Source organism: Prenolepis imparis, unplaced genomic scaffold, assembly GCF_030444845.1.
Source record: "Prenolepis imparis isolate NDT839.2.m4 unplaced genomic scaffold, iyPreImpa1.0 SCAF_7, whole genome shotgun sequence".
Classification (NCBI taxonomy): Eukaryota; Metazoa; Arthropoda; class Insecta; order Hymenoptera; family Formicidae; genus Prenolepis; species Prenolepis imparis.
In genome coordinates, this window is record NW_028141165.1 from 7,696,892 (window position 1) to 7,712,729 (window position 15,838).

Consider the following 15,838-nt stretch of genomic DNA (forward strand, 5'->3'; position numbering starts at 1 on the left):
GTGGCAGTACGTCAGCTATGGAATTTTTCGATGATCCAAAGTCGATTTTTTTAATGAACTTCGAGATATCAATAGCTCTTGAATTACAAAGAATTCTAAAATCAATTTTTTTGAAAATTAATTCTCTCAAATATAAGTGCATAGATAAGAAAATTTTAATCTTTGCTTTAAAAAAAAATTTAATTATATTTGAACAGAATTAATTTAGAAAATTATAAAGAAGGAAAATATGGCATGTATCGAAATTTCTTTTAAATTGAAGAACCCATAACTAACAAACAATGGTAGCTTTTGAGTACCCTGTATATTTGCATTACAATTTTACATTCAACCAAGTTGCACACATGTATTATTGTTATTGAAAAAATACAACACAAATAAACGTGACAGAAATGTCAAAGCGTTACGAGTTTTGTCGGATCAGAAGCCACCATTTCCGAGTCGATTTCTTTAGTTCTTCACAATTTTTGCTGATGATGTTATGAGGAAGGCATGTGTTAATAGCACGTATAATTATGATTCGTGTTTTGATCGATCGAGTAATCGTAGACAGACGGAGAACGGAATAATCTATTCGCGGTGTCGATCTACAAGGAATAATTATGTGAATCATTATTCCAATCGACCGAAGTATTCGAGAAAGAATATGTAATAAAAAATGAAAGATACCATATTAACCCCTTACCAGTGTCTGACGCCTATATGCGCAAAAATTTTAGTGACCACCAGTGTGTCTGACGCTTATAAGCGTCATCATAAAAAAATTCGATAAAGACCAATTTCAAACATTGCGATTTCAATAAAACTTGATGTGTAGGGATTTTTTGGGTCGCTGAATCCAAATCTGAAGTTAAAATTGCAAAATTTTGAACAGTTGATCCAATATGGCCGCCAGAAATATAAAAAAACGTCCGATTGAAAATAAAATTGGTTTTTACGTCACATTCTGGGTTTTTGGGGCCACTGAATTCAAATTCAATATTATAATCATCAAATTGAAAATGGCAGATCCAATATGGCTATCATGAATTTTGAAAATTTTCGATTTTATTGAAAATTTTCTGCTACATCTGTTTTGCTCAACTTAATTTTTTTTATGATCATTAAATTTGAGATAATAATATATATATATATATATATATATATTATTCGATAATTTTGATATGAAATTTGGATTCAGCGACCCCAAAAACCCCCAAGGAATATTTTTTATAAAAATTGAAAAAAATTTTTGTCAACACACTTACGGCACAGAAACATTTTTTTCTGTACACTGTTAAAGGGTTAAGTAACATTTTACATTACAGTTCGGCAAAATTATTAATAAGAAATTATTCACAAGAAATTTTAATTATAAAAGTTCATATATATGTGCATTTTTTATTTGTAACAAGGTAATATAAACAAAGCTTATTTTTTTTATTCTGTTATTTTTATTTTATTATGATGAGTAAAATAATATATGTATAATTTTATTTTTAAATTCACATCGTATACGAAAGAAAAGTAATTTATATAAAACAAAAATATGACGTATAATTAGAAATGTCAAAAATACAAAGTCATATCCTTTTTAACGCGTTGGCTAAAAAATTGAAAAAGAATATTTTCAAATAATATTTTATTTGATCTTTTATATACATATAATATATAAATGTTTTAGTACGATTGATTTTCCTTAATTTCCAAATAACTTACATTTTTATTTGCATGTGCAAATGTGCATACAGCCATCTATTTGAAATTTAAATACATTTCGTGAATTTTTAATCCATGCAGGTTAAATCGCATTCATATAATAATTGTTATAAGAATATAAATATATCAAATATTTTTTTATTATATGAATAATTATACGAATACTTTCTTTGCTATAAAGCGACATTCCAGAATTTTTTTATTTGTACTATACTTTATTAAGCACTAAAATTAATTGGAACACATTTATACGTTCTCTCTTCAATATGAAAAAAAATTACACTATCATTCATAAGTTAATTGAAAGGTGGACAGAACCGTTTCGGAAAAAAAGCGTTTTATTCAACGATAAAACTCAAATAATCCTCGTCGTCGATATTATCGATCTGGTGAATCATTTAACTGCATCGCACCCGGAGCGTTTTTACACAGGAGCTGGTCGGAAACTTCGTCGTGCCACTTTAATCTTCATACACCACACCACGGAACGTGATCTCATACGACGACCACTCCTATCTTCCCTCTGGCCCTCTGGGCCCTCTCTTCTTTCCTCCTCTTCGTTCTCGTTCGGAGCTGTTCGACAAATTGATTAGGAGTGCAATTTTTCGCGTATCTTCTCGGAAGATTTTCGGCAACTTAGGAGCTCGTGCGGAACGAAAGTTATGACCCGTAACACGAGTGTGACGATTTTGCCCCATATTTGCGATCTCTCGGATTTACGTAGAATGTGTATCTCTTTTTATCGAAAATTGCACGACGAGAGATAGAATTCGTCGATTAGATAACATTCGACAAGAAATTTTAAAATATATATATTTTATATATACGCGCTTTCAATTTAATACTTTAATAAATTTATGATTGAAAATTGTGTGTTGGGAATAAATATATACATTCTCTCTAATATGTTTTAATAAATGATGATATATAGGAGAGGTAAAATATAATTTTCCCGATGATTAAAAACTAATTTCAATAATAATATAATAAGACTAATTTTATAATCTTTATTTAAGCCTTAATTATCGCTAAATATTTGATGAGAAATATTAATAAACTCGTTAATTTTTAATTATGTTTTACGATTAACCTTGCATTTATATATTTTAATTTATAATTCATGAATGATATTTTGATCTTCAAATTCTGAGAAAGATAAATTAAGAAAAATTAATTGAGAATTTAATCATTTAAGCTTGGTGGAACAAAATCAATATGTTAATAATTTTTTAAAAATAATTATTAAATGTTTTAACAATGTTTTCTCTCCTTTTGTGTTTCAGGCCAAACAACGTGCCTCCGTAAAATGGCTCCTATCGAAGGCATACAACAATCGAGTACCAGAAAAGCTCCGCGAGCCGTATTATCGTGATCATGAGGTAAAGTTGATCTTTTATTAACGATTTTAAATTTTCCGTTTAAAACTTCCAAAAATTTTATAAACAAATATCCCCATTCTAATGCCAAATTTTCGCACAATTTCTGCTACCATCAATTAAAAATAACTTTTTAATTAATAAACTTACGCGAACTAATATATTATATAATATATACTCGTATATGTATGTAGAATGGGAATTACGGCGGACATGAAATTGATGTGGAATGATAGTATAAGATAATCTTTATTCAACTAGAAAGTAAAATAACAAAAATTGACTTTAAAAATGACATGTGAGAGAACAGCTCTACTCGAGTCGATCGTCCTACGCATCTCGTAGCTAATTTTCGACTGCCTCTATTTCTTCCTTACGAGGAAGACCTTACTGCTGACCGTCATTGTCTACGCAGGCTAGACCGAACCCTTCGCGTTCTCCATATGACGGTCAGTCCTCTGTATGACGGCCAGGCATGAAAAACGCGGACGTCGTAAATTTCCCTTAGTAGTTGGCGTTCTCTCTTTTCTTTTTTTTTGATACGAGTTCATATGTTAAAAGACAATAGAACAAAATGTAGCTACAACGACAAATCTGGAAATAATAAAAGTCAAAAAAAAGGTCTTAAAATATAGATCCTCCGATTCTACATTCGGCCATCCTGGTCTAACATCTGCCCTCAGATGTTCTTATTCATCTTCAGAATCTTCTTGATCATTTGGCGACCACAACTTCATATGATCCGCAGACGTTGAGGTCTTTTGCGGACCTTCGTGATCACCAACCTTTTCTACTATATATCGATCGTGGCGCATGACCACGGTGACCCGATATGGAGCGAGAAACTTTGGGAGAAGCTTTTGTCCCGGTCCTAGCTGTGTTCTTTTGATTGCCACGAGGTCTCCCACACGATAATCTGTGGCCTTCTTACGCCTCTTATTATAATTTCTACAATTATCTGCCTGTACCTTACGTATTTTCTCTTTTGCGCGCTGTCGGATTTCGTCACGTTCTTCTTCAAACATTTCGATCCATTCGTTCTCAATCAATTCACGAATCTTGAGATCCTCTTTAATTCGCATATTAGATCCGAAAAGTAAAATGAATGGCGTCCTTCCGGTACTCCGACTCGGGGTAGCATTGAGGTATTTTTGAGCCACATCCATGTGTCGATACCATTCATGCGACTTCGGCGCCGCCAGCTTTGTTAGAAGAGGTATAACTGTCCTATTTACCCTCTCTACCTGACCATTTCCTCTTGGTACTCCCGTAGAAATCAGCAAATGTTGAATTCTTTCTTCTTTACAATACTCTTGAAACGCGCTAGATGTGAACGCCGTACCGCGATCCGAAATAATTCTTTTCGGATTACCGAACGTCGCGGACTGCTTACGCAAACGATTAACTACTTCAGCCGCATCTACCGATTTTGTGGGATATAGCCATACGAACTTACTAAACGCGTCTATTACAATGAATATATATTTGTACTTTTTGCCAGTGAGCGACATCGGCCCTAGATGGTCTACATGGTAGGTATCTAGCGGGATATCCCCTTTGTCTATTACATTTAGAAATCCCTCCTGCTTCCCTTGCTTACGCTCAGCTACAATACAGTTTATACAATTTCTTACCATTCTTTCAACTTTCTCACGCATACCAGAGAACCAATATTCGCTACGCATTATTGCCTCTGTTTTATTGATACCGAAATGACCACGCTCATGCGCCTGCCGAATAATTTGGGTCTGCATCGCTTTTGGAACTACTAGCAAAATATCGTCGTTTACATCCTTGTACAGTAATTTATTTTTTATCAAATACTCAGTACACTCTCCCCTTTCCACGCGCTCAATCACACTCCGAATTTCTTGATCGTCGTTTTGACACTTCTTAAGTCTGGCGAGAAGTCCGTCATCATTTTCTTCAATCAATAACGCTTCGGGTAGTGGGTTTCTACTTAATGCGTCTACATGCAACATACTCTTGCCTGGGCGATGCTGAATTTTATAATCGTATTCCTCGAGTTGCAAGGCCCAACGAGCTACACGCACGCACAAATCTTTCTTGTTCATAGTCATCGTAAACGCTTGACAATCGGTTACGATTTTAAAAGAGATACCTAGCAGATAGACGCGGAATCTTCTTAATGCTTTCACTATCGCTAATACTTCTAACTCGTAGCTAGAATATTTCTCTTCAGCGGGCGACGTCTTTCCGCTTGCATAATAAATCGGGTGGAACGCGTTACTTTCCGAATCTCTTTGCAACATAATAGCTCCATAACCATACTTGGACGCGTCTGTGTGTAACTCCGTCTCGGCTCCTATTTTGTATAATCGTAGGACTGGGCCACTACTCAAAATGTTTTTTAATTTATTAAACGCGCTCTTCTCTCTGTCATCAAATGTGAATCGTACATTTGCCCTGAGTAGATTTGACAGTGGTTTCGCGATTTGGGCATACTGCGGGATAAATTTTCTAAAATATCCCGTTAAACCGAGAAAACTCTGAATGTCCCGAACGCACTTCGGCTCCGCAAACTTCACGACAGCTTTAACTTTATTCTCCGACGGCTTAACAGTACCGTTTTCAATAATATGCCCGAGGTATCCTATTCGCGACTGTAAAAATTTACACTTGGCCCAATTAATGTTAAGACCGGCCTGCTCTGCGACTTCGAGCACGAGCTTTAGATTCTTTGAGCCTTCTTCAATATCCTGTGACGGAACGATTAGATCGTCCATATATGTAAGCACTACGTTCTTGGCAATTAGATCTTTAAAAACAGCGTTAATGTATTTTTGAAAAACAGACGGCGAATTACACAATCCAAACGGCATCTTCCTAAATTCGTATTGTCCCGTAGGAGTCACAAAGGAGGTATACTTTCGGCTTTCTTCTGCGACGTTAACATGGAAAAACCCATTTTTTAAATCAAGTGCTGTAAAAACTTTTGCTCCCTGCAACCGATCCAATTGATCTTCAATTAATGGCAACGGATACCGATCTTTAACAATTTTCTGATTTAATTTTCGAAAGTCTACACAAATTCTAATTTCACCGTTTTTTTTCGGTACTAACACGATCGGACTCGCGTATTCGGAATTGGACGGGCAAATTATTCCGTCTGTTAACCAGGATTCTATCTGTCGCTCAACTTCCTGCCTTTCTGATTGGGATAATCTTCGAGGTCTTTGAAAAATAGGAATTTCATCGTATAAGACGAGTCTTAGGCTTACCCCTACTTCTCGCGTTTTGCTTGGCCGATAGTTATGCACGATTTTTTTTATTTCTTCACGCGCGCTAACGTCCGTGACGTATGATAGATCTATCGAACTCTCGCTATCGTCAATATCAATTTTCAATATTTCAGGAACTTCGACCTCGTCTCGCGGAATCGTTCTCGCAATTTTGGCTATTGTAACTCGGCCCGCGACAGAATGCAATTCTACCTGATTTAGAAAATCTGCACCAATTAATACGTAGTGTTTCATTAACGAGTCGTCTACTACATGAAATTTTATTTTATAAATCCCGCCGTCTACAATCATATCTATCTCAAAGGACCCCATGGTACAATTATTACTCGCGCCTAACCCATCGAACTTCGTCTTTCCGCAAAGCCTTGGCGCACCTATCTTTGTATAAATACCTTTGCACATTAAGCTTAAGTCGCTACCGGTGTCGATGACCGCTGAATACTTCTGGTTCGCTATTTCTACTTCTTTAAGCTGCTTCCCTCGCGGCTGTTGAAATGTTGCGTATGCTGAAGTAGGCTTCTCCGTAGATTTGGCGAAACATTTCGATGCGATATGGCCGTGCTGATTGCATTTGAAACACTTTACTCCTTTGTCCTTATCTGGACAATCTCTACTGATGTGGTTCTTCTCTCCGCAGTTGAAGCAGACTTTGGCAGTCGTCTTGTTTCCTTCTTGTTTGAAATATTTTTTTTTCTCTTCATTCTTCGACGGCTTGTTCTTTCCTTTCGTTTCCTCTTTCATGCATTCGTATTGAACGAATCTTTCCTTAAGCTCGCGAATAGTTTTCGCTCCGTACAGCACGGTTTTATTGATTGGTTCATCTTGAATCCCTGTGATAATATATTTAATTGTGGCACGAGTTTCAACTTGAGCTTGTGTCGCTAACTCCATCATTTTATATACATATGTCTGGAACGATTCGTCTGGTTTCTTCTTTCGTCGTGAAAGTTGCTGGTGGATCTTATAGCTGTCCACTGTTTCACCGAATTCTTCTATCAATGCACTCTTTAGTTTTTCCCACGTCTTTGTACATTTCTCGAAATTGGCGAATATCTTTGCCGAACCGCGAAGTAGACGTCTTGCATATGCAACTTTGTACACGCCGGACCAATTGCACATCTCAGCGAATTCTTCAAAGTCGTCTACCCACTTTATTACGCTCGCGTTGTCGTCTCCGCTAAACGTTTCAAGTGATTCTTCTACATCCTTGAATGAAAACATGCGCTTGTACTCTTTCCGGCTCTTCTTCTTAGTTTTCCGGATTGCCTCGTGTTCATTCTCAGTCTCGTCGTCCTCGCTATACTCGTCAGCAGTGTTGCTATCTTCGTCGCTTTCATTTTCATTGGCAGGATCACCATCATTGCTCGTCGATGCACCGCGTTTGCGCTCTAAGTCTAACGCCTCTTTCAGTCGTAACAGCAATTCGGTTTTCTTGCCCGTCGTCTCTAATTTCCTCGAGCTCAATTCTTCTTTAAGTTCAGCCGTCTTCATTGCTGCCAACTTTGCGTCGTTTTTTTGAGATCTCGGGGGTGATGACAAGGGCGAGTTGCTTCGCGAGTTGCTGCTCATGGTGCACCCCGTTCACTATCACTTCACTTCAGTTTGTTCCTGTATTCTGTACCGTATCCCGGACGAGCCCCCAAAATTTGTAGAATGGGAATTACGGCGGACATGAAATTGATGTGGAATGATAGTATAAGATAATCTTTATTCAACTAGAAAGTAAAATAACAAAAATTGACTTTAAAAATGACATGTGAGAGAACAGCTCTACTCGAGTCGATCGTCCTACGCATCTCGTAGCTAATTTTCGACTGCCTCTATTTCTTCCTTACGAGGAAGACCTTACTGCTGACCGTCATTGTCTACGCAGGCTAGACCGAACCCTTCGCGTTCTCCATATGACGGTCAGTCCTCTGTATGACGGCCAGGCATGAAAAACGCGGACGTCGTAAATTTCCCTTAGTAGTTGGCGTTCTCTCTTTTCTTTTTTTTTGATACGAGTTCATATGTTAAAAGACAATAGAACAAAATGTAGCTACAACGACAAATCTGGAAATAATAAAAGTCAAAAAAAAGGTCTTAAAATATAGATCCTCCGATTCTACATGTATATATATATATATAAAATATATAGTTATATAAAAATATATATTATATAAAAACTTTACAGTTTTGTACATTCATGTACAGTCTTTTTTTTAGAAATTGCTTTAATATTTTTTTATTCTATAATAATATTGCCTGTGTGAAAAGAATCTTTTTTCAAAGAGTATTTATTATTACAATCCTTTTTTTATGTTCACTGACATTTTTGACATTATTGCGATCATATAACTCTTTTTCATGTTGATGAATTTTTTTTCGCGAAATGTCGTTGGTTTCTCAGACCTCGTAAGTGTCTTGAAAAACTTTCTTTTGTGGCACACGTTATTATTCCGAAGGAAATGGGTTTGTCGTAAAAGACGGCGCGCTCTGCAAAGTCACCGAAATATCTATGCAACTAGAAATGCCAATATTGCTTTGCGAACACAATGCGTTGAGTCGAACTCTGATGAAAGGGAACGAACGCGTTACAAATCATGTTATTTATAGACTTTACGATACTTCGAAAGTCGATGAGAAAATGACTAGACTTTGACGAAGTACCGAGAAGAAACTTTACGCGAACTGGAACTTTGTACTTTTCCCTTGTGAGGAAAATGTCTGTTAGCAAAATCTCTTTATAAGAAACATGTCGGAAATTTATTCGAAAGAGTTTCATTTATAACGAAATATGTAATTTTTCTTTGTTTCGTAATCGTATAATTTATTATAAATTTTTAAAATATATTATAAATTTTTTATATTATGAATTTATTATTATATAAATTTAATTTATTATATAAATTCAATATATATTTATATTAATAATTTATTATAAACTTATTCTTTTTTAAATTATGCTTCATTAAATATATGGCTCACAAATGATAACATGACATACATTCTTTACTGTATGCATTTAGATAGCTTATGTAAATATTAGATGTAAACAATTTTATTCCCGTATTGATTACATTTCGTCATCGCCATTGATCCAATTAAAATAATTATATTACTTATCTCCTGATATGATTTTCTCATCAGTGGACAAATTTGCGAAATTCGCTCATCGAATGAATCATTGTTTTCTCGACAAATCTCGACAATCATTCTGAATTAGAATCTGTTCTTCGAAAATATGAATCGACGTGAAGTGAAAGAGCTCGATCTTAGATTAAATGTTGAGACGACTTGTATAAAAAATACTTTCCTTTTCCACGAAACACATATATGAGAATTACATCAGAATACTTTCTATAGATAATATATTCTTTTGATAGATGCGAAAGTTTGGATTATGCTCCGGAAATTCTGTTTTTTCATTAGTTTGCGCTGTTATTATATAAGAGTTATATTTTTATTTAGAGCCATATTTTATACTTTCTTTCTCCTCTCTGTATTCTGATAACAAGAGAAGGAAGATGCACTTTCGCCACGTGAGAAAACTTAAAAGATATTCTTATAACACGACGATTTAATGTCTGAGGAAGAGTTTCCTTTGTTTCTTGTATGAGAAACCAAAGGTATGAAAATATTTTCACTTTGAAATTCATGTGGAATCTGTCTCACGGCTATTATAAACTAATTCTCTTCATAACCGAAAATATACTTCTTTTTGCGAAAATATAAACTAAAATTCTTAAAATGACGAAGTTTTTAAATTATCTCACGAGAGATGAAGGCACTCTGCAATAAGTAGGTTATTATTCATATTATTTCTCTCTTTTATCGCACATATTCACGTGATTATATTTATTAGATCATCGTTTGGTATCAGACATTTGTTATTTTTCAATTATCTCTGCTTCACATATTCTCTATCATTTGCTCAGGGAAACTCGCCACTTAAAAACTTTTAAAGATTCTACGCGCGATCTTACTTCGCCCACATTGCAGTGTAAAACTGAGAAGAGAATGTTTCTTCCTTGCTTTAATTTAGAGTTACTGCATAGTTCGTCTATTATGCCGAATGCTGCATCCAAACAGTAGAATCACTGCTGAAGTAGCAGTTTACGTAACTATATAGTCAATTTAAATGGAGATTTCTAACTTTGATGTGGTTGGTTTAAAAAAATCAATTTTTTTAATAAAATAATTTTCAGAAGAGAAAATAAATAATAGAATCTTTCGAATCATTCTTTTTTTCTTCGATATGTGTAAAATAGAAAATAAATCCATGTTTGAATATTTAATATTATTTTTTACAAAACACATCTCAAATATCGATTTATTTCATTAGTTGCGAATCTATCGATGATAATGAAACTTATCTTTTCTTCGATCCATTTTTCTCGAGAACCCTTACAGGAAGTGTTACATATAATATCCGCGATATTACGGTATTCATGAATGGTTTCTGCGGTGATTTGAGCTGTCCAACTTTGTCGACACTTCGGATATTATATTGAGATGAAACTCTCGTCTTTTTTTTTTTTTCCACGCGATTAATCATAATGTCGTGAAAAAGCGAACAAAACATCATTGTGAAGGCAAGATCGTTCATTCCTCTAAACTCGATCATCTGTGGCACTTTCACTGCTCGGTTTTTTTCTTTAGAGACCAACATTTTTATAATTAATCATTCGAAGCGTTGAGAGAGAAAATTATTAGAGCGCAAAAATGAAAAACTTGTATAATAATTCTTTCCGCTTTTGCATATTATGCAAATACTTCTAAATACTGAAATATTTGCACCAAAGAAATACAGGGTAAATATGTAATATTAAATGTAATAAAATGTAATTAAATTGTAATATTAAAAAATAGAGGGGGAAAAAATGTTTCCCTCTATTTAATTATTATTGTAAGAGCTTTATAATTTATTATTGAATAGTATTTTAAAAAAACTTCGAAATCTATGTTGACGTTCAGTGGAACAATTTATCCTAATTAATTTGTATAATTGTTTAGGTGCGAAAATATAATGAATCTAATGATTCGAATCGTAATAAAGGCTCGCTGCCTTCGCTTTTTAAAGATTTTAGAAGATTTTTTTCTCGTTTACAGGAACAGGAACATCTGAAACCGCAGATCGTTCACGCCCTTTCCAATGCGGAGCTGTACTGTCTCGCTCTGGCCAACATATACTCGGATCCCAACTATCACAATCAGAATCACTACGGGATCTTGCAGGCCCTGGCCAGGAAAGGCGTCTACGTCACGGAACAGAACAATACTCAGCTCACCGAAACGATTCTCATTCAAAATTCACCACTCAAGATGGTAAGACCTTGCTTGCCAGACAATGTAACACTCTCATGTTTTCTGATTATCTTCCAATATCGAGAACTGACAACATGACCATTATTGCAAATACAATGATTATATCATAAGATATCTTTGAAAGCTCTAAAAGTTTCATTAAAACACAGCTGTTTTCAAGCTTCAAATTAATTTAATCAATTAAAATAAAATAAAATAAAATAAATTGAAATAAAAAAATAAACAAAAATAGGATAAATTAAAATGAGATAAATTAAGATAAAATAAATGTCTTTGCTTCATTGCAGTCTGCGCATATGGCTGTGATAGAAGGCCTGATGGTCTTGTACGCGAAGGAGGTGGTAACGGGGGACCGGGTCGTCTCGGCGATACGACGATTCGACCCCCAGGCCGAGGTGGACGTGCCGTCGGATCACGAGAAGGGTCTCCTGCTCTGGATCAATCACGCGTCGCACGCGTTAATCGCCAAGATCCAGAGCGAGGAAGGCGCCGGCGACAAGACGCGGCTGCCCGAGTTACCCGCCGCCAAGGACTTCCAGTCTCTGTGCGACGGCGTCGGCCTAGCAGCCGTCGTCGCCTTCTACTGTCCCGGTGAACTCAACTGGATGGAGATCAGGGTGTCGAAGAGACCCTCGGTGGCGGACGCGTTGCACAATCTTTCCCTGGTGCACGCGTTCTGCGTCAAATGCCTGCCCTACTCAATTTTCCACATGCAACCCGAGGACGTTACGTACATGAGAGGGTGCGTTGATCTTATTAAAATCGTTCGAAAGTTTCGTTGAGAACGTCTTGATTTTTTAAAATTATTATTCTAATATTTTTCACAGGTCAATGAAGCAGAACCTGGTGGTTTTTCTGGCGGACATGTACAATGTTCTGGAAATTCATCCGGCGAAATGCGTTCGTTATCCCGGAGAGGAGCGCGCGATGCAATACTTAGATGGTACGTAGACATTTTTTGAGATTATCGATTAAAAGCAGATCTATATGCGACGAGATGTCGGCTCGGAGTTATATTGCGAAAAGAAGGAAGAGAAAGAAAGAGGATTCGTGGTGAAAATTGGTGGTGGATAAATGTGTGATTGGTGGAGGCTGCCGTATTACACTGTATTTGACTTACATATTTATATATATATATATATATATATTATATATAACCGTTCTATTATTTTATTATATTCCATGAAAAATTCCACTATTATTGCAGGCAATGAGAACATTGGGCCATCTTTATCTTACTAATTGCGTCAATTAAATTAATTAATTTAATTAATTATAAATACATAGTATAATAATTAATAACATAACTAAATTAATAACAGTTGCCTGCAATCGTAATGGTGTCACGCTTTTTATCAGTGTCAATACACACATACTCTCGAGATATCCCAGCCTTTCGATCCAGGATCCAGTCCTCTTTTCCTAAAAGAGAAAGAGCAGCGATTAATTACATTGTTTCCATTTGATACGAATTGGCCTTTCTGCGAATCGAAAACGAAAACGCTGCTGCTAAGAGATACGTTGTACTACCAGCCAAACTACGAACCAACACTACTTCCAACACACGCAGCACTTAATCTATTACAACTGTAATATTTCCATATATTTCTATGGCGTAACCTCTTCTTGATGCTTGACACGACAACGCTATCCTCCGCCTTCTTCTTTCGCCAACTTCCGAACGGTCGAACCACATGATACGGCGATACGGGGCGGGTGCAGCCTGCCCGCGCAATAGTCATGGCGTAGCTCATAAGAGATGCCTGCCACAGTCTATAGCTCCGATACCCGATCTGAGAAGCAACCTCTCCATATCCGCGCCAGGTTTCACAGGTATCCATACGTTACCAGACAAAGAAATCAAGTCTCATGAACTCTCTACTAGATGGTCGTCTGCCCTCCCTTGCGAGTCGCGCGTTTTTCGCAGACTGACGTTTTGATGAAGGGATCAGGAAGGTCTCCGGTCGCCTTGTCGCGTTTATCCTCTTGCGTCTCTAGATACGCTAGGTCACCCACATTTCAAATTCGACGCATACTCGCAATTATAGTCGATGTAATCGAATAAAATGCAATGTCGCAGCTTTTCGTCGTCGCTTATTATAGAGCTTTATTAAATTCTAAAGCCTACGGCACACGGTACGATTTTTCGTACTGGATCTGATAATATTTAGTAACATACTAAAAATGCACCAATCAGAATGCAGCATTTCTAATATCTTACTAAATCTTATCAAATCCAGTACGAAAAATCGTACCGTGTGCTGTAGGCTTAAGTCTAGTATTTTTAGTATTTTATTAATCGTCTTAATTGTTTCTAAATTTAAATTGATCAATATTATTTTATCAGTGAGATATAAAGATATATATCATAGAGAAAAGTACTTTTGTCTTATTATTTTGTAAAACAAAAATTATCTTTAAAATTAAGATATCAAATAGATATGTAACTTAAGTGTTCTAATGTTATAAAATTTTTTTCTGGAACAAAAGAGAAGATCAACGTGTTTTATCGATAATTTATCGTTTTGGATCACGAAAAAGAAATAGAAATGACTATCCGGTTGGACTAATCTCTTAGTACAGTTCGTGAATCGTGTGTGAGGAATACTGCTTGTTACTAATCACATATAATTGTTCTTGCATTTCATCCGATTATTATCGTGGGAGCACAGAATCACATCCGAGAACCAGAGATGCCTGCATGCGAATGTCGCGTATATCTGCGACACATCTGGTCATTGGCTGCCTGAAACGCTTGCATATATAATATGTATTGGACATTGGCTTTTATCGCATCACGTTTCTTTCTTTTTTTTCTTTTTGCATGAAACGATTTTAGTCATGCGCTGCTACCAGTCACGGAGAGAAAGAGATGAGAACTTTGTCGTTCATTAAGGTTTCCACTCCATGTTTAGTTGGTACGATTACGTTGCGACGTGTATTCATTCTTATCGTTTATGTGGTGGTCGTTTTTGGTTTATGGTTTTATTGTTACATCTCGAGCTTTATTCGTTTCGTGTTACGTTTTATTTTCCAAAATTTTAGTCCGAGACAAGAGATGCTAGAGACATTTTTTGTAATGTGACTCTCGATGTGTATCTTTTTTTATACGATATTTTCTCTGAAAATATATTATTATTACATTAGGCTTTTAATATTTCGATACTTGAAATGTGCGCGAGTTGAAATTCTCGTGTGATTTTTTATTGCGGCTTTCATTATTGAATATTATATCAATAACTTTGCTTTACTGTATAAAGTAAATCTATGAGAATTTCACACCGCCCTCAAGTGATCTGTTGTGATCTGTTGTAAGCTTTATTTAATGTATAACATGAGGTATACATTTATTATCTGTTAAATATCTTACCGTTTTTTCTCGACTATAGTTTGAGTGACAAATGAACCTTCTTATCTAATTAGATATATATATGTATATATGTGATTGATTCATCGTTAAATGATTTTTCCAGTTGCAAAATCAACTTCGAACACTACTGTGAAGAAGTCACAATCTTTGCAACAAACTGTCGACAGTCATCCATATGACGATAGGTATGTTTATCATGTCTATAAAAAATTTTATCACTAGTAGAAATTAATTTAATTCCAATATGTAATTTAATCCTTCTGTCAATGCATAATTTTTTATCTTTCCATCAATGTATGAGCTAACAGTGACTAACAGTATATTTTTGACACATTACAATTTTTTTATAGCAGCTGCTGGACATCAAATATTCTTTCTCGTCACATTTTAAAAGATTTTCGAATACAAAGACCTTTTGTAATTTGTTTCAGAAAAATTTCGACTTATTTTTAATATTTAAAGTTGCTCTAGGTGCTCGTCCATTGACAGAAGGGTTAAAGCAATATTTAAAAATCTCTTCTCTTTCGTATCTTACATGGAATATCATTATATATCTCGACTTATCAGTCTCTTTATCTTGATAGGCGCACAGGCAGCGAAGAAAGCTTTGTGGTGCACCGTGGCAAGGGCATTCCCACCTTGAGCTCCGTGTCGGATGACAAGTCCAGAACCGAAGCCGCGGGACGCCCGAGCAACTGGGAGGATCAACGACGGAGCTCATACGCCGGACGTCGGTCCAGACGGAACAGCATCACGGACGATTCTCAGCTGACCATCGAGAACTTTGGCGGATCTCAGGTACGTAGGAGGAGCCAGCGACTCTC

At 35.9% G+C, this 15,838-nt stretch overlaps 1 protein-coding gene across 12 annotated transcripts in view; it reads left to right on the plus strand.

The window, feature by feature from the left end:
- The window catches only part of Patronin (calmodulin-regulated spectrin-associated protein patronin), a 73,648-nt gene that overhangs the window by 40,358 nt on the left and 17,452 nt on the right, over nucleotides 1-15,838 (plus strand). For 11 of the 12 annotated variants that reach the window (XM_083041636.1, XM_083041634.1, XM_083041640.1 and 8 more), the window contains exons 3-9: nucleotides 2,982-3,077; nucleotides 11,429-11,644; nucleotides 11,932-12,386; nucleotides 12,472-12,587; nucleotides 13,367-13,477; nucleotides 15,118-15,199; nucleotides 15,599-15,812. In XM_083041636.1, coding sequence (XP_082897762.1) covers nucleotides 2,982-3,077; nucleotides 11,429-11,644; nucleotides 11,932-12,386; nucleotides 12,472-12,587; nucleotides 13,367-13,477; nucleotides 15,118-15,199; nucleotides 15,599-15,812 — 1,290 coding nt within the window. The remainder of the gene's footprint in view (nucleotides 1-2,981; nucleotides 3,078-11,428; nucleotides 11,645-11,931; nucleotides 12,387-12,471; nucleotides 12,588-13,366; nucleotides 13,478-15,117; nucleotides 15,200-15,598; nucleotides 15,813-15,838) is intronic. The other variant, XM_083041639.1, reaches the window with a different exon arrangement.